The sequence below is a fragment of the Berghia stephanieae genome, chromosome 3, assembly GCF_034508935.2.
Source record: "Berghia stephanieae isolate SIO BIC M18660-M18661 chromosome 3, UCSD_Bste_1.3, whole genome shotgun sequence".
NCBI lineage: Eukaryota > Metazoa > Mollusca > Gastropoda > Nudibranchia > Aeolidiidae > Berghia > Berghia stephanieae.
In genome coordinates this window covers 5,310,037-5,335,617 of record NC_088362.1, presented here as the reverse complement: position 1 = coordinate 5,335,617, position 25,581 = coordinate 5,310,037, and the positions used below count along the sequence as shown (strand labels likewise).

General features: G+C 39.8%; 1 protein-coding gene across 8 annotated transcripts; it reads left to right on the top strand.

Moving 5' to 3' along the window:
• The first annotated feature begins 6,154 nt into the window (after positions 1-6,154).
• Positions 6,155-25,074, top strand: LOC144967063 (uncharacterized). 8 transcript variants are annotated; one of them, XM_078903870.1, is made up of 9 exons: positions 6,155-6,269; positions 12,223-12,310; positions 13,330-13,493; positions 14,190-14,345; positions 14,908-15,040; positions 15,817-15,993; positions 17,370-17,555; positions 19,219-19,299; positions 21,858-25,074. In XM_078903870.1, exons 2-9 carry the CDS (start codon positions 12,287-12,289, stop codon positions 22,056-22,058), a joined length of 1,122 nt encoding a protein of 373 aa, XP_078759996.1. In that variant the 5' UTR covers positions 6,155-6,269; positions 12,223-12,286; the 3' UTR covers positions 22,059-25,074. The 8 variants fall into 8 exon arrangements, with proteins under 8 accessions (XP_078759996.1, XP_078759994.1, XP_078759995.1 ...); XM_078903868.1 differs by lacking the exon at positions 6,155-6,269 and adding an exon at positions 9,876-10,030; XM_078903869.1 differs by lacking the exon at positions 6,155-6,269 and adding an exon at positions 9,876-10,035.
• The last annotated feature ends 507 nt before the right edge of the window (positions 25,075-25,581 follow it).

The following is a 25,581-nucleotide window of genomic DNA, read 5'->3' as shown; positions in this document are numbered from 1 at the left end:
GATGGATACCATTGAAAGTTGAAGCCCGATCTGAGAGTTTGGTACCAGAGGAGAATGAACCTGACACATAGGAGGTGGGCGCCAGTGGGGAGTGAACCTAGGACTCTGTAAACAGGATATCAGTAGGAAATAAACCTGGGACTAAAGGGAAATGGATACCATTGGGAGTTGAAGCCGGATATGAGAGTTTGGTACCAGAGAAGAATGAACCTGACACTATAGGGGGTGGGCGCCAGTGGGGAGTGAATCTGGGACAATGTAAAAAGGATATCAGTAGGAAATAAATCTGGGACTAAAGGGAAAAGGATACCATTGGGACTTGAAGCCGGATTTAGGGGTTGGGTACCAGAGGAGAGAGAAACCTGACACTATAGGAAATAACCTGGGACTAAAGGGAGATGGACACCATTGAAAGTTGAAGATTGATATGGGAGTTGAGTACCAGAGGAGAATGAACCTGACACTATAGGAGGTGGGCGCCAGTGTGGAGTGAACCTGGGACTCAGGGAAGTGCACACCAATTTGGAGTTAACCTGGGACTGTGGGAGATGGATAACTGTGGGTATCCGAGCCGAACTAAGGAGTTGGGTACCAGAGGAGAATGAACCTGACACTATAAAAGGTGGGCGCCAGTGGGGAGTGAACCTGGGAGTCAGGGAATTGCACACCAGTGGGGAGTTAACCTGTGAATATCTAAAAAAGGATATCAGTGGGAAATAAATCCGGCTTCAACTCCCAATGGTATCCATCTCCCTTTAGTCCCAGATTTATTTCCTACTGATATCCTTTATACATATTCCCAGGTTAATTCCCACTGGTGTGCAATTTCCTGAGTCCCAGGTTCACTCTCCACTGGCGCCCACCTCCTATTGTGTCAGGTTCATTCACCTCTGGTACCAAACTTTCATATCCGGTTTCAACTTTCAATGGTATCCATCTCCCTTTAGTCCAAGGTTTATTTCCCACTGATATCCTGTTTACATAGTCCCAGGTTCACTCCCCATTGGCGCCCAACCCCTATAGTGTCAGGTTCATTCTCCTCTGGTACCAAGCTATCATATCCGACTTCAACTTTCAATTTTATCCATCTCCCTTTAGTCCCAGGATTATTTCCCACTGATATCCTGTTTACATAGTCCCAGGTTCACTCCCCACTGGCGCCCACCTCCTATAGTGTCAGGTTCATTCTCCTCTGGTACCAAACTCTCATATCCGGCTTCAACTTTCAATGGTATTCATCTCCCTTTAGTCCCAGGTTTATTTCCCACTGATATCCTTTTTACATAGTCCCAGGTTCACTCCCCACTGGCGCCCACCTCCTATAGTGTCAGGTTTCTCTCTCCTCTGGTACCCAACTCCCAAATCCGGCTTCAACTCCCAATGGTATCCACCTCGCTTTAGTCCCAGGTTTATTTCCCACTGATATCCTGTTTACATAGTCTCAGGTTCACTCCCCACTGGCGCCCACCTCCTCTAGTGTCAGGTTCATTCTCCTCTGGTACCAAACTCTCATATCAGGCTTCAACTTTCAATGGTATCCATCTCCCTTTAGTCCCAGGTTTATTTCCCACTGATATCCTTTTTACAGAGTCCCAGGTTCACTCCCAAATGGCGCCCACCTCCTATAGTGTCAGGTTCATTCTCCAGTGGTACCAAACTCTCATATCCGGCTTCAACTTTCAACGGTATCCATCTCCCTTTCGTCCCAGGTTTATTTCCTACTGCTATCCTTTTTACATTGTCCCAGGTTCACTCCCCACTGGCGCCCACCTCCTAAAGTGTCAGGTTCATTCTCCTCTGGTACTCAACTCCCATATCCGGCTTCAACTTTCAATGGTATTCATCTCCCTTTAGTCCCAGGTTTATTTCCCACTGATATCCTTTTTACATAGTCCCAGGTTCACTCCCCACTGGCGCCCACCTCCTATAGTGTCAGGTTTCTCTCTCCTCTGGTACCTAACTCCCAAATCCGGCTTCAACTCCCAATGGTATCCACCTCCCTTTAGTCCCAGGTTTATTTCCCACTGATATCCTGTTTACATAGTCCCAGGTTCACTCCTCACTGGCACCCACCTCCTATAGTGTCAGGTTCATTCTCCTCTGGTACCAAACTCTCATATCCCGCTTCAACTTTCAATGGTATCCATCTCCCTTTAGTCCCAGGTTTATTTCCCACTGATATCCTGTTTACATAGTCCCAGGTTCACTCCTCACTGGCGCCCACCTCCTATAGTGTCAGGTTCATTCTCCTCTGGTACCAAACTCTCATATCCGGCTTCAACTTTCAATGGTATCCATCTCCCTTTAGTCCCAGGTTTATTTCCCACTGATATCCTTTTTACAGAGTCCCAGGTTAACTCCCCACTGGTGTGAAATTCCCTGAGTCCCAGGTTCACTCCCCACTGGCGCCCACCTTCTATAGTGTCAGGTTCATTCTCCTCTGGTACTCAACTCCCATATCCGGCTTCAACTTTCAATGGTATCCATCTCCCTTTAGTCCCAGGTTTATTTCCCACTGATATCCTTTTTACACAGTCCCAGGTTAACTCCCCACTGGTGTGCAATTCCCTGACTCCCAGGATCACCCCCCACTGTTGCCAAACTCCCATAACTTTGCCGGATATTGTCGGGTTTCGGCGGGTTTCGGCGGGTTTCGTAATAAAGCACTAATTCTTTTTTACGAAACCCGCCGAAACCGGCCGATAACCTTAGTCTCAGGTTCACTCCCGACTGGTTTACACTTCCCTGAGTATCGGGTTCACTCCCACAGTTGTCTACTTCCCATAACTTTGCTGGATATTGTCGGGTTTCGCCGGGTTTCGGCGGGTTTCGGCGGGTTTCGTAAAAAAGCACTGGTTCTTTTTTACGAAACCCGCCGAAACCCAGTCCCAGGTTCACTCCCCAATGGTGTACACTTCCCTGAGTTCTAGGTTCACTCCCCACAGCCACCTACTTCCCATAACTTTGTCGGGATTCGTCGGGTTTCGTCGGGTTTCGGCGGGTTTCGGCGGGTTTCGCAGGGTTTCGGCGGGTTTCGGCGGGTTTCGTAAAAAAGACACACCCGACATGAAGGAAACGTAAACTCTGATATGAAGTGAGTAGAAAAGTGCCAGAAGACAATAGAGAATAAAAATTTTTCGCGGCGGTGGTGGGGTTTGAACCTGCGACCTTATTGGTACGACAACTCCGCCTGGCAGGTGAGAGCGTGGCTCTACCGTGTGAGCTATCCACGAACACAAAAATATTCGTTTCAAACCCAAGTCATTTCTAGATCCCTCTCTCACCCACTTCTGGGACCGCCGATTCGTTCGCCTACCACCATCGCGAAGTATTTTGACCAGCAGTTAAGCTTAACAGCCAATATTCTCAACACAAACATATAACATAGAAACGATTGAGACATTGAGTATGCTCCGGTGTATGGGGTGAATTTTTAATTCAGAAAAGTGAGTGGAGCAGGCACTTATGTTGGTAACAACAAGATATGAAGTGAGTAGAAAAGTGCCAGAAGACAATAGAGAATAAAAATTTTTCGCGGCGGTGGTGGGGTTTGAACCTGCGACCTTATTGGTACGACAACTCCGCCTGGCAGGTGAGAGCGTGGCTCTACCGTGTGAGCTATCCACGAACACAAAAATATTCGTTTCAAACCCAAGTCATTTCTAGATCCCTCTCTCACCCACTTCTGGGACCGCCGATTCGTTCGCCTACCACCATCGCGAAGTATTTTGACCAGCAGTTAAGCTTAACAGCCAATATTCTCAACACAAACATATAACATAGAAACGATTGAGACATTGAGTATGCTCCGGTGTATGGGGTGAATTTTTAATTCAGAAAAGTGAGTGGAGCAGGCACTTATGTTGGTAACAACAAATACTTCGCGATGGTGGTAGGCGAACGAATCGGCGGTCCCAGAAGTGGGTGAGAGAGGGATCTAGAAATGACTTGGGTTTGAAACGAATATTTTTGTGTTCGTGGATAGCTCACACGGTAGAGCCACGCTCTCACCTGCCAGGCGGAGTTGTCGTACCAATAAGGTCGCAGGTTCAAACCCCACCACCGCCGCGAAAAATTTTTATTCTCTATTGTCTTCTGGCACTTTTCTACTCACTTCATATCTTGTTGTTACCAACATAAGTGCCTGCTCCACTCACTTTTCTGAATTAAAAATTCACCCCATACACCGGAGCATACTCAATGTCTCAATCGTTTCTATGTTATATGTTTGTGTTGAGAATATTGGCTGTTAAGCTTAACTGCTGGTCAAAATACTTCGCGATGGTGGTAGGCGAACGAATCAGCGGTCCCAGAAGTGGGTGAGAGAGGGATCTAGAAATGACTTGGGTTTGAAACGAATATTTTTGTGTTCGTGGATAGCTCACACGGTAGAGCCACGCTCTCACCTGCCAGGCGGAGTTGTCGTACCAATAAGGTCGCAGGTTCAAACCCCACCACCGCCGCGAAAAATTTTTATTCTCTATTGTCTTCTGGCACTTTTCTACTCACTTCATATCTTGTTGTTACCAACATAAGTGCCTGCTCCACTCACTTTTCTGAATTAAAAATTCACCCCATACACCGGAGCATACTCAATGTCTCAATCGTTTCTATGTTATATGTTTGTGTTGAGAATATTGGCTGTTAAGCTTAACTGCTGGTCAAAATACTTCGCGATGGTGGTAGGCGAACGAATCGGCGGTCCCAGAAGTGGGTGAGAGAGGGATCTAGAAATGACTTGGGTTTGAAACGAATATTTTTGTGTTCGTGGATAGCTCACACGGTAGAGCCACGCTCTCACCTGCCAGGCGGAGTTGTCGTACCAATAAGGTCGCAGGTTCAAACCCCACCACCGCCGCGAAAAATTTTTATCTCTATTGTCTTCTGGCACTTTTCTACTCACTTCATATCTTGTTGTTACCAACATAAGTGCCTGCTCCACTCACTTTTCTGAATTAAAAATTCACCCCATACACCGGAGCATACTCAATGTCTCAATCGTTTCTATGTTATATGTTTGTGTTGAGAATATTGGCTGTTAAGCTTAACTGCTGGTCAAAATACTTCGCGATGGTGGTAGGCGAACGAATCGGCGGTCCCAGAAGTGGGTGAGAGAGGGATCTAGAAATGACTTGGGTTTGAAACGAATATTTTTGTGTTCGTGGATAGCTCACACGGTAGAGCCACGCTCTCACCTGCCAGGCGGAGTTGTCGTACCAATAAGGTCGCAGGTTCAAACCCCCCACCGCCGCGAAAATTTTTTATTCTCTATTGTCTTCTGGCACTTTTCTACTCACTTCATATCTTGTTGTTACCAACATAAGTGCCTGCTCCACTCACTTTTCTGAATTAAAAATTCACCCCATACACCGGAGCATACTCAATGTCTCAATCGTTTCTATGTTATATGTTTGTGTTGAGAATATTGGCTGTTAAGCTTAACTGCTGGTCAAAATACTTCGCGATGGTGGTAGGCGAACGAATCGGCGCGTCCCAGAAGTGGGTGAGAGAGGGATCTAGAAATGACTTGGGTTTGAAACGAATATTTTTGTGTTCGTGGATAGCTCACACGGTAGAGCCACGCTCTCACCTGCCAGGCGGAGTTGTCGTACCAATAAGGTCGCAGGTTCAAACCCCACCACCGCCGCGAAAAATTTTTATTCTCTATTGTCTTCTGGCACTTTTCTACTCACTTCATATCTTGTTGTTACCAACATAAGTGCCTGCTCCACTCACTTTTCTGAATTAAAAATTCACCCCATACACCGGAGCATACTCAATGTCTCAATCGTTTCTATGTTATATGTTTGTGTTGAGAATATTGGCTGTTAAGCTTAACTGCTGGTCAAAATACTTCGCGATGGTGGTAGGCGAACGAATCGGCGGTCCCAGAAGTGGGTGAGAGAGGGATCTAGAAATGACTTGGGTTTGAAACGAATATTTTTGTGTTCGTGGATAGCTCACACGGTAGAGCCACGCTCTCACCTGCCAGGCGGAGTTGTCGTACCAATAAGGTCGCAGGTTCAAACCCCACCACCGCCGCGAAAATTTTTTATTCTCTATTGTCTTCTGGCACTTTTCTACTCACTTCATATCTTGTTGTTACCAACATAAGTGCCTGCTCCACTCACTTTTCTGAATTAAAAACGTAAACTCTGTAAGTGAGAATCGGCGAGTGAAGCTGTACTGTAATGACTGACACTGACAGTGACAGTCAAATTGCGAAGTGAAATGAAAACAAATAAATAACGCATTCTAAAATTATGCCGGTGAGACATCCAAAGTTAAATACCCGAACGCTATTATGGATTAACATTGAACTAAATCGTTTCCTGCTCTCAAAACCAATCGATACAAATTACAAACTCAAACACTGAAACTGAAATTGGAATCTTACCTTTACATGAGTTGGACTGCCATTCTTTGCAGGTGATTATTTAATTCAGAAAAGTGAGTGGAGCAGGCACTTATGTTGGTAACAACAAGATATGAAGTGAGTAGAAAAGTGCCAGAAGACAATAGAGAATAAAAATTTTTCGCGGCGGTGGTGGGGTTTGAACCTGCGACCTTATTGGTACGACAACTCCGCCTGGCAGGTGAGAGCGTGGCTCTTCCGTGTGAGCTATCCACGAACACAAAAATATTCGTTTCAAACCCAAAGTCATTTCTAGATCCCTCTCTCACCCACTTCTTGAGATCGCCGATTCGTTCACCACCATCGCGAAGTAATTTTGACCAGCAGTTAAGCTTAATAGCCAATATTCTCATCACAAACATATAACATAGAAACGATTGAGACATTGAGTATGCTCCGGTGTATGGGGTGAATTTTTAATTCAGAAAAGTGAGTGGAGCAGGCACTTATGTTGGTAACAACAAGATATGAAGTGAGTAGAAAAGTGCCAGAAGACAATAGAGAATAAAATTATTTTTTTTTTCGCGGCGGTGGTGGGGTTTGAACCTGCGACCTTATTGGTACGACAACTCCGCCTGGCAGGTGAGAGCGTGGCTCTACCGTGTGAGCTATTCACGAACACAAAAATATTCGTTTCAAACCCAAAGTCATTTCTAGATCCCTCTCTCACCCACTTCTTGAGATCGCCGATTCGTTCACCACCATCGCGAAGTAATTTTGACCAGCAGTTAAGCTTAATAGCCAATATTCTCATCACAAACATATAACATAGAAACGATTGAGACATTGAGTATGCTCCGGTGTATGGGGTGAATTTTTAATTCAGAAAAGTGAGTGGAGCAGGCACTTATGTTGGTAACAACAAGATATGAAGTGAGTAGAAAAGTGCCAGAAGACAATAGAGAATAAAAAATTATTTTTTTTCGCGGCGGTGGTGGGGTTTGAACCTGCAACCTTATTGGTACGACAACTCCGCCTGGCAGGTGAGAGCGTGGCTCTACCGTGTGAGCTATCCACGAACACAAAAATATTCGTTTCAAACCCAAAGTCATTTCTAGATCCCTCTCTCTCACCCACTTCTTGAGATCGCCGATTCGTTCACCACCATCGCGAAGTAATTTTGACCAGCAGTTAAGCTTAATAGCCAATATTCTCATCACAAACATATAACATAGAAACGATTAAGACATTGAGTATGCTCCGGTGTATGGGGTGAATTTTTAATTCAGAAAAGTGAGTGGAGCAGGCACTTATGTTGGTAACAACAAGATATGAAGTGAGTAGAAAAGTGCCAGAAGACAATAGAGAATAAAAAAATTTTTCGCGGCGGTGGTGGGGTTTGAACCTGCGACCTTATTGGTACGACAACTCCGCCTGGCAGGTGAGAGCGTGGCTCTACCGTGTGAGCTATCCACGAACACAAAAATATTAGTTTCAAACCCAAAGTCATTTCTAGATCCCTCTCTCACCCACTTCTTGAGATCGCCGATTTGTTCACCACCATCGCGAAGTAATTTTGACCAGCAGTTAAGCTTAATAGCCAATATTCTCATCACAAACATATAACATAGAAACGATTGAGACATTGAGTATGCTCCGGTGTATGGGGTGAATTTTTAATTCAGAAAAGTGAGTGGAGCAGGCACTTATGTTGGTAACAACAAGATATGAAGTGAGTAGAAAAGTGCCAGAAGACAATAGAGAATAAAAAAAATTTTCGCGGCGGTGTCTTCTGGCACTTTTCTACTCACTTCATATCTTGTTGTTACCAACATAAGTGCCTGCTCCACTCACTTTTCTGAATTAAAAATTCACCCCATACACCGGAGCATACTCAATGTCTCAATCGTTTCTATGTTATATGTTTGTGATGAGAATATTGGCTATTAAGCTTAACTGCTGGTCAAAATTACTTCGCGATGGTGGTGAACGAATCGGCGATCTCAAGAAGTGGGTGAGAGAGGGATCTAGAAATGACTTTGGGTTTGAAACGAATATTTTTGTGTTCGTGGATAGCTCACACGGTAGAGCCACGCTCTCACCTGCCAGGCGGAGTTGTCGTACCAATAAGGTCGCAGGTTCAAACCCCACCACCGCTGCGAAAAAATTTTTTATTCTCTATTGTCTTCTGGCACTTTTCTACTCACTTCATATCTTGTTGTTACCAACATAAGTGCCTGCTCCACTCACTTTTCTGAATTAAAAATTCACCCCATACACCGGAGCATACTCAATGTCTCAATCGTTTCTATGTTATATGTTTGTGATGAGAATATTGGCTATTAAGCTTAACTGCTGGTCAAAATTACTTCGCGATGGTGGTGAACGAATCGGCGATCTCAAGAAGTGGGTGAGAGAGGGATCTAGAAATGACTTTGGGTTTGAAACGAATATTTTTGTGTCGTGGATAGCTCACACGGTAGAGCCACGCTCTCACCTGCCAGGCGGAGTTGTCGTACCAATAAGGTCGCAGGTTCAAACCCCACCACCGCCGCGAAAAAAAAAAATATTTTATTCTCTATTGTCTTCTGGCACTTTTCTACTCACTTCATATCTTGTTGTTACCAACATAAGTGCCTGCTCCACTCACTTTTCTGAATTAAAAATTCACCCCATACACCGGAGCATACTCAATGTCTCAATCGTTTCTATGTTATATGTTTGTGATGAGAATATTGGCTATTAAGCTTAACTGCTGGTCAAAATTACTTCGCGATGGTGGTGAACGAATCGGCGATCTCAAGAAGTGGGTGAGAGAGGGATCTAGAAATGACTTTGGGTTTGAAACGAATATTTTTGTGTTCGTGGATAGCTCACACGGTAGAGCCACGCTCTCACCTGCCAGGCGGAGTTGTCGTACCAATAAGGTCGCAGGTTCAAACCCCACCACCGCCGCGAAAAAAAAATTTTTTATTCTCTATTGTCTTCTGGCACTTTTCTACTCACTTCATATCTTGTTTGCTGGTGATTAGGAACTTTAGCAGCCGGACAACGTTGCGCACAAAACAGGTCTCCCGTTTTTGTCGTTCAAATTGTAGATAATACACATTCAGTTAAAAACAAACACGTACAAATAAAATTGTTATTTAGTTAAATTCTTTATATATGGCTAAATTATTCCGAAAACCAGATTTCAAATAGTTCTTGTTTTGTTCACACAAGCGCATTGATTTTGGTGAATAATCTTGACCGTGGTCTAAAAATAGACCGACAGTAATTTTTGATAAATTTTACCATTTGTTTAATAAAAAATCAATATTTAGATATTATTTGACGCGTGATCGAGTATTTATGAATATGTGTTTCTTTTGACACCTAACAGACATTTTTTAATGGTTATTTTGTTCTGTAATTTACATTGGAAGGTGAGCTGTCAAAGCCAGGAACATGTGTTTTGCCACGTGCTTCTAAAATGGTCACGTGATGTTGTTTATTTTATTGCACCAACTTTACTGTTCTATTCGTCCTTCAGGTCGTATTCTTAAAATGTGTTAGAGAGAGAGAGAGAGAGAGAGAGAGTTGAGCTAAGTTTGTTTGAAGGGTTTTTACGGCGATTGCAACACTGCCTACCGGTGATTTTCAAGACTGGATTAAACGACGATACGAGGGCATACTGTAGGGTACTGCAAAACTAATTTAACGGCACATTTGAGTGATTCAAAGGAGCACGCAGAGTGGGAAAAACATAAATATTAAATATTGTTGATTATAAGTGTTTTAAATCAAATGGCGGATTTTGGGCAAATGTCGCAGGTGAAGTAGGATCAAGCTGGCGGATTTTTTTGACATAAAGTTGGCAGGGTTTTTGCAAGATGTCCCACGAAAAGACCACGCCCACGTTGTAGTAACGGGCCCGAAATCGAAACCGCAGAGCATTCATCTAGTTGAACGGTTGTTTTGTTTTTTTTACTGTCCCCGCCGGTGTTACAACTTAGTTTTGCTTTACGTAGGTATAGTGTTTATTTTTGTTTTTTATTTGGGGAGACCTACTGAAAGCTCCTACATCCCCAGTATTCTTTGTTGTTTTTTTTATAATGTTCTAGTAGGGGGTTAGGGAGGGGTGAAACTTAAAAAAAAAAATAAAGTCTCCCCCCTCCCAAACCCCCTACTAGAAAAAAAAAACTTGAGCTTTTATATAGCGCAATATCCACTAAACGTGCTCAAAGCGCTTTACAATGGGTCCCTGGCCAACACATAACATATAGGACGAGACATGACACGCCTGTCAGGCGATATTACAAATTTTTGGGACAGAGACAACGCTGTTAACAGCCAGGTACTCATTTTACACCTGAGTACGGTGAGAGAATGTGAGTAAAGAGCCTTCTCCAACGACTCAACTATGCGCCGAGCGAGGCTCGAACCCAGGACCTTCCGATCCGAAAGCGAGTGTCATACCACTAGATCACATAGCCGCACATTACATATAGAACATTATATATTGGGGATGTAGGAGCTTTCGGAAGGCCTCCCTTTATTTATGTAGTATGATGGTTTCATACTCCTTGGTTTTTTAATAGCACTTTCTGTTATGGTCTCCTTCTATTCGTCTTGCGGTATGCTGCGCGCCGTCGCACATACCACGCACATTTTGGTTGCACTAGTGGCGCACCTCGCTTCATCGTCATTCGCCTCCCAACTCACGTTGAGAGCGCTCCTAATTTAAATAAAACTATTAGATAGAAACATTTAATAGTGTGTTATTTCTATTTCTTTATTTGACAGTGTCGCCCCTTCCTTATAAGAACAAATCACGACCCTGAGCATTGTGCAAGAAGAAACCCAACATATCCCTAGCGCATATTATGATCTTGCTTTGTTCTTTCACTCCCTCTTCATTCATCCCAGCCCTCAAGAAGCCTACCACGCTGCCTGCTAAAATAGCGGCACTGGCAACTACATCTCATTCTCAACAACAAAAACTACACCTCATTAACAAGAGATATCTCGCCACCAAACCTCTCAGAACAACTCCATACACATCCTCCCTATCAAATCTCCCTCATTTACTCCATCGACTATATTACACCCTCCACATTGAAAACTACATACGTAACTTGAAGAAAACTACAAAAGAGGCTTCATTCTCCCCCTGCAACTCGACTTCTCAAGATATTACATTTGTATTGCTATATGTTGCATCAGTTTAAATTTTTTTGAATATTATTTTTCAGTTTTTCAATTTAGTTTTTTTATCCAACAATTGCACTATCATCATCTACTTTCACTTTCTCTAATAATTATAAACACTCTTCTCCCCTACCACTGGTACCAGTCTTACATCTTTCAGAAGGCCTCCCTTTTTAAGCACACAACCCCCCCCCCCCCCCCCTCCCAACTATTTACATCTTAGCATTATTTATCACCACACCCACGTTTTCCACCACTACCTTTTTCTTACCACACCCCTCAGTCTATCCCTCCCTTCCTTTCTCTCATTCACTTGCCTCTACAGTTTACCTAGACTTATTGATTACCTTACTCATCCTTTTAGCCTCTCCCCCTCTTTTCCTAAGTTCACTATGCCTCATAATCTCCCAAGCAACTCATGCACTCTTCCTTACGGGACATTCGTATGTTCCTTTCCACTTTTCCTATCCACCTATCTATCTCAAGTAGGCTACACTCTCGCCCACGCCACCCTCCATAAAACTGGACCTAGCAGCCACTTGAATCAGTTTTCTATTTAGAACAAAACAATATGTAAACACAATGCCAAGTACCATACTTGTGTGTGGAAATTCCTTCTTTCTTTTATGTCCATGGTTCCACCAGACTAACATATGAGCAATTCTTCGTCTTGCCAGCCACATGCCAATCCACCCCAGCAGTTGTCATCTCAACCCATCCCTGTAGTCCAGCCACCACAGAATGTCACAGACCAAAATGGACCTTGTAAGTTGAGATTATAAGGTTTTAGGGGGAAAATATGATGTCTTAACTCTTAACATCTACTTTTAGGGGGGGGGTTAGTAATTATATCTCAATTTTATCCCTCTATGATCCATGATCTTCAAAACTGTGGACTAGAACTGTTTTTTTAACCATAGACTTGCCAAAAAGTATAAAGTTAAGTTTCTTGATTTTTCGGAAATACGAAATATGGGACACTTTACAAGAATATGCAAATATCATCAGTTCTTTTGTATTTTGACTCAATGAGAGGAATGAGAAGTGATGTATTTTGGGTATCAGAGACACGTCTTAGGCTGTCAAATTCCATTCAGGTCCTTATACTATTAGCTATCCCGCTCATTTATGGAAATAATGACATTTAATAATAAACAGCTTTTGTATCATGCTTATTGAAATAATAATTTGTGTTTCTTTCTCTTTAAAAAATGTTTATATTTATTCATTTAATTATGAATAGAGTAACCCTTCTCTTGGATAAAAATTTGGAAAATGACCGCGCTCTTTTATCGGTTGGCATGATTAATTTTAGTTGAAAATGATAATCCACAAGTATACTTACATACCCACCAAGTACCTCATAAGATCGGATTTACCCAAAGTTTGATCTCATTTTTACGGATTCTGCCAAACTATAAAATTCTTCAATTTTGACCTTTAATAGGTTTTACAAGTGGTTTGGAGTAGAGCTATCTGCTGACTTGTTTAAAAAATAATCAAAAGGTGCTATTTCAAATCTTTTCCATTGATTCAAATTTTATTTAGGGTCGATGTATGGAAACATATTTATGTTTTATTTATAATGTATACAGTATTTTGTTTAAAAAACGGTGCCTCTTCAGAACCACCTCTATATTTTTTCTACTTAGACATCTATATTTAATGGGTGCACTACTTTTTTTAAACAGTTGTTTTGTTGATTTTCTGAGCCCTCTTGTTAATGGTATTTTTAAAGCGACCTGTAGTTTTAGAGTCTTTATTCTATTGCCTCTTGGTTGCAGCCGGATGAACAGGTCACATTGGACAGCAGCTACGTGCCCTCTTCCACCTCCATCACCCAACGCAAATTCATCTCTAACCGCAGTTTTCCCATTGAGCTCATGGATCCTGATTTCTGTTTTAGTGTCGTCTCCTACAATATTCTGGCTGACTGCCACGTGAAGAGGTAATAATGAATTTCGCTACATATAACTTAGAGCTTCCAACTCCCGTTTTAGGCTCATGGATAAATCCTGACAGGATGTAATAGTCCTTGGATTTTTTTTTCTTGGTTATTGAGTGACGTTTTCACGTATAAAATGACAAATTGACAATATTGAACTTAAGGATAAATATTTGCAGTTATTGATGCCTTATTATTTTTTTTAATGGACAGAATTGAATAATAGGTTTTTGTTCTTTTAGCTTTGAGAATAAAATCCTGAATTTTATTGTCTTATCCTGTTTTAATGAGCATTGTGAGTTGGCAGTTGTGTATTATATTCCCTCTGATAGGTGCAGACAAGTCATTTCATTTTCAGCAATTTGTAAAATCTTATGACTTATTTTTAATGGAATGTTATCAGATGTATGGAATGACATTTTCGACATTTTATTGTTTTAAAATTATGATATCGTCTTGAGACCTGGAGGTCCCTGGTTCGTTGGCACAAAGTTAAGCCCGGGGAAAAGACTCTTTACTCACATTCTCTCACCGTACTTAGCTGGAAAATTGAGAACCAGGCCAGTCACAGCATTGTATATGATGTTAGGTGTTACTCTCAGCTTGGGACCCCTTTGAACACATTTAAATGGATATTGCGTAACGTAAAAATTGCAGCTTTTTGTTTTATTTTTCTTTTCAAACTCATATGTGTTTAAGGAACGACTACTCATATACAGAGGCCCAGTATATGGAGTTATTATATCGCCATCGTGTTATCCTGAAAGAGTTAGATTACTTGGATGGTGATATTGTTTGTCTACAGGAAGTGGGTCCACAGTACTACAGTGATCATCTCTTGCCTTCCATGACCAGGTAAAAATTATGATTGATGTTTTGTTTCGTGAAATTCAAACTTTTATGCAATTTGCAGCAGGTTTTTCATCATTAATGGCAGGACATCTGATGTGAGATATAGGAAATTTTAAGGGCTTTTTGTTTTGGGGGAGGGGGGGGGGTGTTTATTTGGTGTCATGAGAATTTCATTTTTTTTATAAACCACCTGCTAGCACGAGCACCCATGTATGTGTTCGGTCTACTGACCTATCACATCACCAGTCACACTGTTTTGTGAATTCAGTTGGCTTTCTGACGGTAAAAGAAAAAAATCAACTTAGGAGCTTTGGCTAACAAAATAATATTTTACAAAATTTCTACTCAAAGCCATTCATTAATCTACTAATTTCTACAGCACCACAGCTCTCCCCATTTCATCTCTTGTTAAGGTGATGGGGTTATTTTTTAAATCAAACTTTATCATTGGAAATGACTAGATAACTTCAAAGGTTTTGTTAAGACTATTATAAATATCAATATGAGTGAATTTAAAGGAATTGATTGTAAAAAAGAATATTTGCTTTTTTTAATGTCTGTTCAGTCGAGGATACCAAGGAATGTTTAAGAAAAGGACACAAGATTGGTATGACGAAGGAGAGGCAACATTTGTGAAAACATCCAAGTTTGAGGTGTTGTCCTATGAAGCAGTATCTTTGAAAGAGTTGGCTTATGAGGTTGGTGATCTTTTTCAAGTCACACCGACACACATATTAAAACGTTTTGCTCAAATTTAAAAGCAATCAGAACATGCTATAATACATGCTACATAATTTTGTTTAGCAAGACAAGCTTTACAAAACAGCATTAAGTTATTGTGTAAATAACAAAGATTTTTCTTCAAGTTTTATGAATCCACGAATAAGGAACACCACAATAGTAAAGTAAGATAAAACACGACCGCTGTTTGGCGGTATTGTATTCAGCTGAACAAAGCTTACAAGAACTGCCTCTGGTTTCCGTGCTTCGCTTATGTAGCGCCGGGTTCGAACCCTGATTGGATAAAAGAGGTGTTCAGAATACCTAGGTACGGTCAACTCCGGACTCGTTCGGGCTATGTCCTTCGCAACCAGTGCCAGGGCATAACACGGGAGTCATTAAGCCCATGGAGCCAGAGTTTATCCCAGTTTCAATAACGTGAAACGGACATTAGCAATTGCTTGTTATCCTATGGATAGGTTGCTATTCTATCGCAAAGTACTTTCCACCAGGTCTAACAGAACCAGCTACCCAATCTCTGCTGGTTGGACAGGGGGGTTAGAAAGAAAAAAAATCTCGAATGCACATGGGATCAAGCCTGGTCCCTTTCCGTGTTCTTTGCTTGTTGAAAGCTATATCTTAATCTTTTCACATCTCTGTCATCTTCTTTTTTTTACCGGCAATGTAAAACCCCTAAAATATAGAAGAAATGGATGAAATGTATACATTTCTGTTGGTTTATTTATTGTAATAGGAAATAGAAGCTGCTGGTTTAACGGGAGATGTGGCTAGAGCCGCCAAGAAACATTTGGATAGATCTGATGTCGTTTTGTTCTGCAAACTCTTATCAAAGAGAACGGGCAAACATTTGACAGTGGGCAACATCCACGTGGTCTATGACGTTAAGGCACCTGATGTTCAATGTATCCAGGTACTGCTTACCTTTATTCTTAACAATAATTAAGTTTCAGCAATTACATTTTGTTTTTACATACGACTTGTTTTAGTTTTCATTTTCTATTTTAATCTTTTTTTTTCAAATTACATATAATAGATGCAGTTCATTTCCTTATTTTTGACCCACTGCCTCAACCTGAACTCATTGTGATTATTTTATGGCGACACCAATATATATATATATAAATTTTCAGTTACCTAGTATGAGATGACAATTGGTTACATATCAATCTACCTAATACTCTATTCAACTATCTATATGTCTGTCACCTGCTACACGTAAAGCATACCTGCCGAATCTTATGAATTTTTCGTAATTTTACGAATTTTAGTCAAATTTCATGGCCAAATACGAATTTTTAATTCTCAGTAATACTTTAATAATAATAATAATAATAATAATAATAATAATAATAATAATAATAATAATAATAATACTATATATAATAATAATAAATGTTGTAATTGTTCGTACACAATAATATACAATTTCAGAAATTACGAATTTCCTTGTCAAATTACTAAAAATTGACATAAAAATTATTAAATTTTAAGTTTTCAATTTGGCATGTATGCGTATAGGCAAAAGTGCCTATTGTCTGACTAGCTGTATGGTCCCCTATCTGTCTGTCTGTCTGTCATTAAACTTTAATGGTCATTAATTGCTATAATTGTATAATGTCTCTCTCTCTCTCTCTCTCTCTCTCTCTCTCTCTCTCTCTCTCTCTCTCTCTCTCTCGCTCTCTCTCTCTCTCTCTCTCTCTCTCTCTCTCTTTCCAATCTCGTTCGGATTATGTCCTAGCAACCAGTGCCAGGGTATAACACTTTGTCCACACTTTTTCAGCTCTTTGACGAGATATTTCTCTTTTTCTTTTGATGCTAGACCGTCAGGTTTTGGGTTATTTCTCATTATTTCTCAAACGAAAATTTCGGAAAAAAGTCAAGAACAAAATTTGGTGATAGATCGTTTGCTTTGTTTCGGCCCCAAGATTTGGAATGAACTACCACGTGGTCTGAGGGAGTGTAAGTCTTTACCTGCCTTTAGAAATAATCTTAAGACACATCTTTACTGTATTTGCTTTTATCGACACTATGAATCCTTGATTTGGCTATGAATTAATTGCATTATTTTAAAAAAAATTTTCACTCAAAATTGGTAATTTGTATTTTAAAGTACCCAGAGCTTGTGTTTTACACGAGAATGTGCGCTGTATAAATGTGTATTATTATTATTATTATTTCACTATTGTTTTTCCACAGTCCTTTAAAGTAACGTAATATTGATATCTTGTCAAATGTTACAGTAACAATTTTTTGGCACAGCCTCATGTAGTAATATCTCTTATTCAGGTGGCCAGTGCTGTAAAAGACCTTGTATCAAAAGCTGGAAGTGACCTCAACCCCTACATCATTGGCGGTGACTTCAATTCAGAAACGACCGGTCCTGCCTACCAGCTTGCAAAGGATGGCTACCTGACAGATGAACACATCCGGGAATTGCAGAACCTTCAGTCTATGGATAACACAGAGGGAACTGTAAGTAGAATAGGCCATTTTTATAGCATTTCATAACATCTGAGATTGTATTGAAATGTATTATGACCTTAGAAATAGCTTCAAGGAGTGACATTAAAGATAGAAAAAAACTGGTGCTGGTAGAGCACAAGTATAATGAACAAGCCCATGTAGGGGAAATAAGGGGGGGGGGGGGGAGCTTTGTTATAGAAGTTTTTGTTTTTTTTAAATTTCAGTTAACCTCTTTCATACTTCTTTTTCTATCATCCCTGCCACCCAAATATAAATAAAAACAATTTTTTTTTTACTAAGGTAACATTTTACTTAAAGTTTTATGATGTACAAAAGAAATCAGAATGAAACAATAGTGGCTGTATTGTAACGAATGTGACTTATTTTTTTTCATATGGCTGGTAAGAAGAGGGCAAAAGCATTTTTCAGAAGAAAAAAAAATAAAAAAATCCCATCAAAAATAGACACACTATGTACTTTGCACAGATTAGTCTGTGGTACTTTGTCTGCTACTAGAATCAGCAGTGCATGAAGTTTTTAAATGAGCTTTTTATATAGCGCAATATCCACTTAATGTGCTCAAAGCGCTTTACAGGGGGTCCCTGGTCAACAGCAACATTTAACATGTAGGGCGGGCCATAACGCCTATTAGGCGATATTACCATTTTTTGGGCAAAGACAACGCTGTTAATGGCCAGGTACTCATTTTTACACCTGAGTACGATGAGAGAATATGGGTAAAGAGCCTTTTCCAAGGACTCAACTATGCGCCGAGCACGAGACTCGAACCCAATTTCTGATTCCCCCGTCCACCGTGAAGTCATTTGGTAACTGGATCTGTTAGATTTGGTGGAAAATACTAGCATCTTATCCAAAAGATAGCAAGCAATTTGTGTCATCCGTTTAACTCTATAGAAACTGATCTCTGGAGGACCATTTTTTAAATTTTAATGTGACAAAATCTGCAAAATACAACAGAACAGTTACATCTTCAAAATATCTGCATTTTGCGAGTTGCTGGTTGATGCCCGCCTTGTTGGACCCCAGTGCATTCTGGGTCATTGTATCCGCCATACACAGAGATGGAAAAAATCGATGGATATATCCATGAGTTCATTAAATTGTTAACTTGTTATATGTTGTTTGCTACATGAGTTATTGTGTGTGTGTGGGGGGGGGGGGGGGGGGAGAAATAATAAGAAAAATAGACAAATAAATAAGACGGGCCAGACATATTTATTTCCACCTACTCGTGCGGCTATGAGGTCTAGTGGTATGACACTCGCTTTTGGATCGGAAGGTTTTGGGTTCGAGTCTCTTGCTCGGCGCATAGTTGAGTCCTTGGAAAAGGCTCTTTACCCACATTCTCTCACCGTAGTCAGGTGTAAATGAGTACCTGGCCGTTAACAGCGTTGTCTTTGTCCGAAAAATTGTAATATCGCCTAACAGGCGTCATGTCCAATCCTACATGTTAAATGTTAGCTGTTGACCAGGGACCCCTTGTAAAGTGCTTTGAGCACATTTAGTGTTGCGCTATATAAAGCTCAATTATATAGTTTAAATTTTTATTAAATGATTGTATACTGACAATGCTCATCATATCAACCACTTACCAATTTCATTTCTTAAAGAGAGCAATAAAATAAAATATGTTACATTTATTTTCTCCCAGTCCCAGTCCATTATTGACTATTTGAGGAAGGCTTTCCAACACACTTCCTCTGACCTGAAAAGTGCCTATGAAACAACTGTGGTGAGTCAAGATTACTCTCTCTATTTCTGGGCGGGGTTCCTGACCTCCCATAGTGGGCAGGGGGGGCACATACTGCGTCTTCTATCCCCTTATATGTTTTCCAACATGCTTTCTGTCTTTGTCTTGGAATGAGATTACTTGGTTTTTGTTCTGGCCCTGGCCGGAGTCCGGGCTGGGACGGAAACAGTCAAATGCATAGTTATTGTTTTGGGAGATGATATTTTTTTCCTTGTAAATCATCTCTCTGTTATGTATTATTACATTTGTTATTTTAAATGTATAATGTAGGCATTTGAGTGTATTCCTCTTTGTTGGATTTTGTGCTTGTGTCTGGATGAGACTTATGGGTGATTTCAAACTAAGTACATTTGTGGTATGCTCTTGGAATCTATATCTGATCCCTATTTGTTCTCAGTTCCCCTATGTCTTACCTTTTCTTGGGTGCTTTAATTGTAATTCTAGAACTTTTAACTTTCCCATTTTGTTCCTTTTTACTGGCGTTGATATAACCTGAATGTGTTGAAAGCGCCGTAAAACCCTTAAAAACAAACAAACAAAAAACTCTCTCTATTTTTCCACTTGAAAATTAACCAGTTAACTGCCTCACTCTGGAAAAACTAGTATTTAAAAATTTGGCCAGAAAACTCGTCCTTCAAATATCGATCGATTTAAATGACCCTCATCTTGGCAAAACCCCTCAAACCTGGGACTTCACAAAGTTCTAGGTTTGATAATAATAATAATAATAATACTTTATTGCATCCCAAAAAGGAAATTTTTTGTACAGACGTGTTATAATTTACACAATAAGATACAAATACAATGGAAATAGGATGTATATATAAAAAAAGGAGCAGCTCTATACCCAGAGCTGCGCTTTATAATATGAATAATTTCAACACTGTAAAATAGTTAAAACTGTCACTATAAATTGAAAATTGAAAAGATTGCAAAACAAATAAATTAATAAATTAATATTTATATTTTTAAAAAGTAAAAATGAGAAATAATTATATAAAATGATTATTGCTTGTTGTTATAAAGCCTAATACTGGACGGCAGAAAAGATTTTCGGTGTCTCTCTGTTTTGGTTGAAATAGAGAAAGGGCGACCACTTCTTTCTGACATAATAACTGATGGTCTTAGTGGATGATACTGGTCATTTAATATTTTAGGTATTTTATTTATACAAAATTTCTCGTATAAAAGATCTACATCGTCAACATCATTTATATAGCGTTTAATGGATTTTTTAATATTTGAATTTATTTTGTTCCTTTCCACTGCTAAGCAATTGCCTCCCCAAGCTGTTATACAAAATGACAAAACACTTTCAATTACTGCTCTATAAAATAATGTGCAGAGGGTTTTATCTATTCTAAACTGAGAGAGTTTTGATAAAAAATATGTACGTCTGCACATCTTATGCCTAATTATTTTCAAGTGTTCATCCCACTTGAGCCTGTCATCAATCGTTACACCAAGGTATTTGTAGTGAGGAACTCGCTGGACGAATTGGTCCTTTAATTTTAACGGTTGGAGGGATCGGAGAGTCTCTGAAGTATAAGTTATCGATAGGGCAAAATCACAGGCTAAAACACCATTTATGCTTATAAATATACTAATAAATATAAAAATCAGGAACAATATATACTTAATAGTTTTTGCCAAGATGTGGGTCATTTAAATTGATCGATATTTGAAGGACGAGTTTTCTGGCCAAATTTTTTAATACAAGTTTTTTTTTTCCGAGTATGGCAGTTAATTGGTTAAGTTAAAAAAAAAAAAATAATAATATATATGTCTCTTTTTGTTAAATATTGTATTCTCTTTCCATTAAAATTTGAAATAAGATCAAGAAAACCAAGCAAATCCAATATGGCGTAATCAATTGGAGAATCTTTACTTCTGTAAATGTTTGAATTGTGGAGGTCAACACTGGTGAAACACATGAGCCAGTGGGGGTTTTTTTGTTTTGTTTTTTGTTTTTATTACACACATTTTATAACAATGAGAAAAGAATTTTTTTTTTTTAACATGCATGCACCTATAATTATAATGACAGAGAGGCATTCATCGGATCTATAAATGATAAATGGCCCTTATTTCTTTGGTATTTTTGTTTTCTTCTCTTCTTCTTCTTCTTCTTCTTCTTCTTCTTCTTCTTCTTCTTCTTCTTCTTCTTCTTCTTCTTCTTCTTCTTCTTCTTCTTCTTCTTCTTCTTCTTCTTCTTTCTTCTTCTTCTTCTTCTTTCTTCTTCTTCTTCTTCTTCTCCTCCTCTCCTCCTCTCCTTCTCTCCTTCTCTTCTTCTTCTTCTTCTTCTTCTTCTTCTTCTTCTTCTTCTTCTCTTCTTCTCTTCTTCTTCTTCTTCTTCTTCTTCTTCTTCTTCTTCTTCTTCTTCTTCTTCTTCTTCTTCTTCTTCTTCTTCTTCATCATCTCCTTATTCTTCTTCAACACAAGTCAAAAACACATATAACATTATATATCAAGAGCATTCAAATAATAATTTTTTTTTTTTTAATGTTCACTTGTATGTATGAAACACTTGTAATTCCCAGGGCAAAGAGCCAGTCATCACATGTATGCACGGCATGGATAGGGAATGTCTGGATTATATCTTCTACTCGTCATCTACCCTTTACACTGTCGGGGCTATGGAGGTCATCGACCACGAGGTGCTTCAGCCAATGGACGGTCTGCCTACCAAGGACATCCCATCTGACCATTTATCTGTCAAGGCTGTCTTTAGGGTGAAGTGAGTTGTTAGCTTCAATTGATGGGCAATGACAGCGCCGTCGAATGATATCGTTTCAATTCTTGAGGTGCTTCAGCCAATGGACGGTCTGCCTACCAAGGATATCCCATCTGACCATTTGGCTGTCAAGGCTGTCTTTAGGGTGAAGTGAGTTGTTAGCTTCAATTGATGGGCAATGACAGCGCCGTCGAATGATATCGTTTCAATTCTTGAGGTGCTTCAGCCAATGGACGGTCTGCCTACCAAGGATATCCCATCTGACCATTTGGCTGTCAAGGCTGTCTTTAGGGTGAAGTGAGTTGTTAGCTTTTTCAATTGATGGGCAATGATAGCGAGCGCTGTTGTTGTCGTCTTCTCAGGTCGAATGATATCGTTTCAATTCTTGAGGTGCTTCAGTCAATGGACGGTCTGCCTACCCAGGATGTCCCATCTGACCATTTATCCGTCAAGGCTGTCTTTAGGGTGAAGTGAGTTGTTAGCTTTTTCAATTGATGGGCAATGATAGCGAGCGCTGTTGTTGTCGTCTTCTCAGGTCGTTTCAATTCTTGAGGTGCTTCAGCCAATGGACGGTCTGCCTACCCAGGATGTCCCATCTGACCATTTATCCGTCAAGGCTGTCTTTAGGGTGAAGTGAGTTGTTAGCTTTTTCAATTGATGGGCAATGATAGCGAGCGCTGTTGTTGTCGTCTTCTCAGGTCGAATGATATCGTTTCAATTCTTGAGGTGCTTCAGTCAATGGACGGTCTGTCTACCCAGGATGTCCCATCTGACCATTTATCTGTCCAGGCTGTCTTTAGGGTGAAGTGAGTTGTTAGCTTTGTCAATTGATGGGCAATGATAGCGAGCACTGTTGTTGTCGTCTTCTCAGGTCGAATGATATCGTTTCAATTCTTGAGGTGCTTCAGCCAATGGACGGTCTGCCTACCCAGGATGTCCCATCTGACCATTTATCTGTCCAGGCTGTCTTTAGGGTGAAGTGAGTTGTTAGCTTCAATTGATGGGCAATGCTGTGTCTTCTATCCCCCCATACCCGTTTTCCAATTGTTTCCTGTCATTGTCTTGGAATGAGATTACTTAGTTTTGTCCTGACCCTTGCCGGAGTTCCTTGGCTGGGAGGGAAACAGTCGAATGTCTAGTTTTGGGAGATGATATTTTTTTCCTTGTAAATCATCTCTCTTATACATTGTTTTATGTTTAGTTTATTATATGATTGGTAAACATTTGAGTGTATTCCTTTTAGTTGGGACCTGTGCTTGTGTCTGGATGAGACTTTTAGGTGATCTCAAACTAAGTACTTTGACGGTGTGCTCTTGGAATCTACATTTGTTCCCTATTTCAACCAATTCCCCTTTGTCTTACCTTTTCTTTTGTGCATTAATTGTAATTCTAGAACTTTTTACTATCCCATTTTCTTCCTTTTTATCGGCGCTGATATGACCTTAATGTGTTGCAAGCGCCGTAAAACCCTTAAAAACAAACAATCTGTCATCTGCATTTTTTGCCAAATTGGGACCTAAAATTTGCCAAAAATTTGCCCCAAAAAACCCCAATATTTGCCAAGAAATTTGCCAAAAAGACCAAAATTTGCCCAAAAATTTGCCGAGGAGAACGAAGCATTTCAGTAAAAATTAACACGCGATACAGAAAAAAAAAATATAAAAGACAATTTATTACATTTAAGGAGGCTACATTATGAATAGCGTTGTTACAAAGATTTTAAAGGATCATTATCCGTAGAGAGTAGCCTCCCTTGGTTTGGCCCAGGCAAAGCTGCAATATTTCTCAAGTTTCGCACTTTTTTTTTCGTTATTTTGTTTTCGCTTCTGTTTTTTTCTCAAAATTTGTCACGCGATTTGCCAATTTTCCCAAAATTTGCCACGATTTGCCAATTTTGGGAAATTTGCCAAAATTTGCGGATCGCCCTGATATTTGCGGCCGCAAAAAATGCAGATGACAGAACAATGTGCCATATGTTACTAATCAGGCATCTACTAATTAACAGGTCTGATAACCCAAATTGTTGTGGGCCCATTGTTGTATGGAAATGATTTCAAACCAGCGCAAGACATTGTTCATCACATCAATGTCAAATTATCCCATGATTGCTATTCAGTACTGATGGTTTTCCTCAGATCCGCGGAAATCCGCGATTTTGGAGTCCAGAGGAGGAATTTCCTCATTTTTAAAATTACATTTTCTCGAAACAATTTTCTAGCAATAAGAGAGTTGATGTGTGGTGGAATACACAGGTGCAGTTTCCCACTCTCCAGAAGTTAGCTAGAGTATCAATGATAGTCTATCATCTCAATTGCTCTAAAAGTGGGGTTTAGTGCAGTAGAAATGGGGCTTAAAGGCAATTGTTCATCATTTTCCTACTTTTTCACTTTTTGTCACCAACAGCACTGGCTATTACAATAATGTCAAATCAGGCCCGTTAATGCATTTGGTTATCAGACCTGCAAATAAGTGCATGTCAGATTAATCGCTTCGAAGCAGTATTATGTCTCGGTGCTTTAGCAACTGAAAATTGAATCGCATATGAAAAATATAAGACCTGGATTTACTTTTAATTTTTTGTTAAAAATGTCAAGGTGACAAATGACACACTTTTTTTTTTTTCTTCTGATCTGTAAGTTTTGTTGAGGAAAATGAATAAAATTTCTTAAACTCATAATTTTTTTCTCTCCAGATTTAGATTTTTTAACCAATTTTTTTTCAATAAAATTTGTCAAATTATTGTCATCATGCTCAAAAATTGTATATTATGACTAAATTGAACAACCATGCCCTAGTTCTAAAGCATGTTTTTATTGATATTCAATAATTTAAAAAAATAGTTTAGAAATGAACATTTTGTTTTTATGCATAATTTTTTTTTTCGACATTTTGATTTTTTTTTTCATGAGATGTCCAGATTTCTTATTTGTTGCAGTTACAAGCCTATATTTGGTAGTGAAGAAAAACCGCCAAAACGTTTTGTTATCATTTGTTAATCTGCTAATAAAAGGAAAAAGTTTAAACTCATTTTTCTCTGTTTTCAGTGTTTCCCATTGTAACAAAAAATATTTTTTAAAAAAAGTTATAGCTTGGGTTCTAGTAGACAGAAAGAAAATATAAATTGGTAAATGATCAGAAAGATGTGGTCTACATATATATAACTCAATTTATGAAATTTGCGCATCTTCCAGTGTGAAAACACATCCAGCCTCACATTTATTGATTTGATTATAATTGTGTCCCTCTGCATCAACCCGGCGGTGTGGGGTCTTTTGGCCTCCCATGATAATAACGCCAGGAAATACTGGATTTCCTCAAATCGCCTCTTAACTGGACATGGCAGAACTACATCAAATATGTGCAGATGGAAACTTGGAAACAGTGATACCTGCCAGAAATGTCAGGCAGCCCCAGAGACCAGCGATCACATCGTCCTCCACTGTCCAGTCACTAAACTTGAAGGTGGCCACGAAACCGTCCTTAGGGTGGAGGAAGACTTTAGAAGCTGGGTTGACGAAATTCATTTGGAG

Bases quoted from the DNA above. Each gene is read 5' to 3' on its own strand.
- LOC144967063 (XM_078903870.1), top strand. From the start codon at position 12,287: ATGTCACAGACCAAAATGGACCTT. The intron at 14,346-14,907 runs GTAAAAATTATG...ATGTCTGTTCAG, and splicing joins CTCTTGCCTTCCATGACCAG to TCGAGGATACCAAGGAATGT. The intron at 19,300-21,857 runs GTGAGTCAAGAT...TGTAATTCCCAG, and splicing joins GTGCCTATGAAACAACTGTG to GGCAAAGAGCCAGTCATCAC.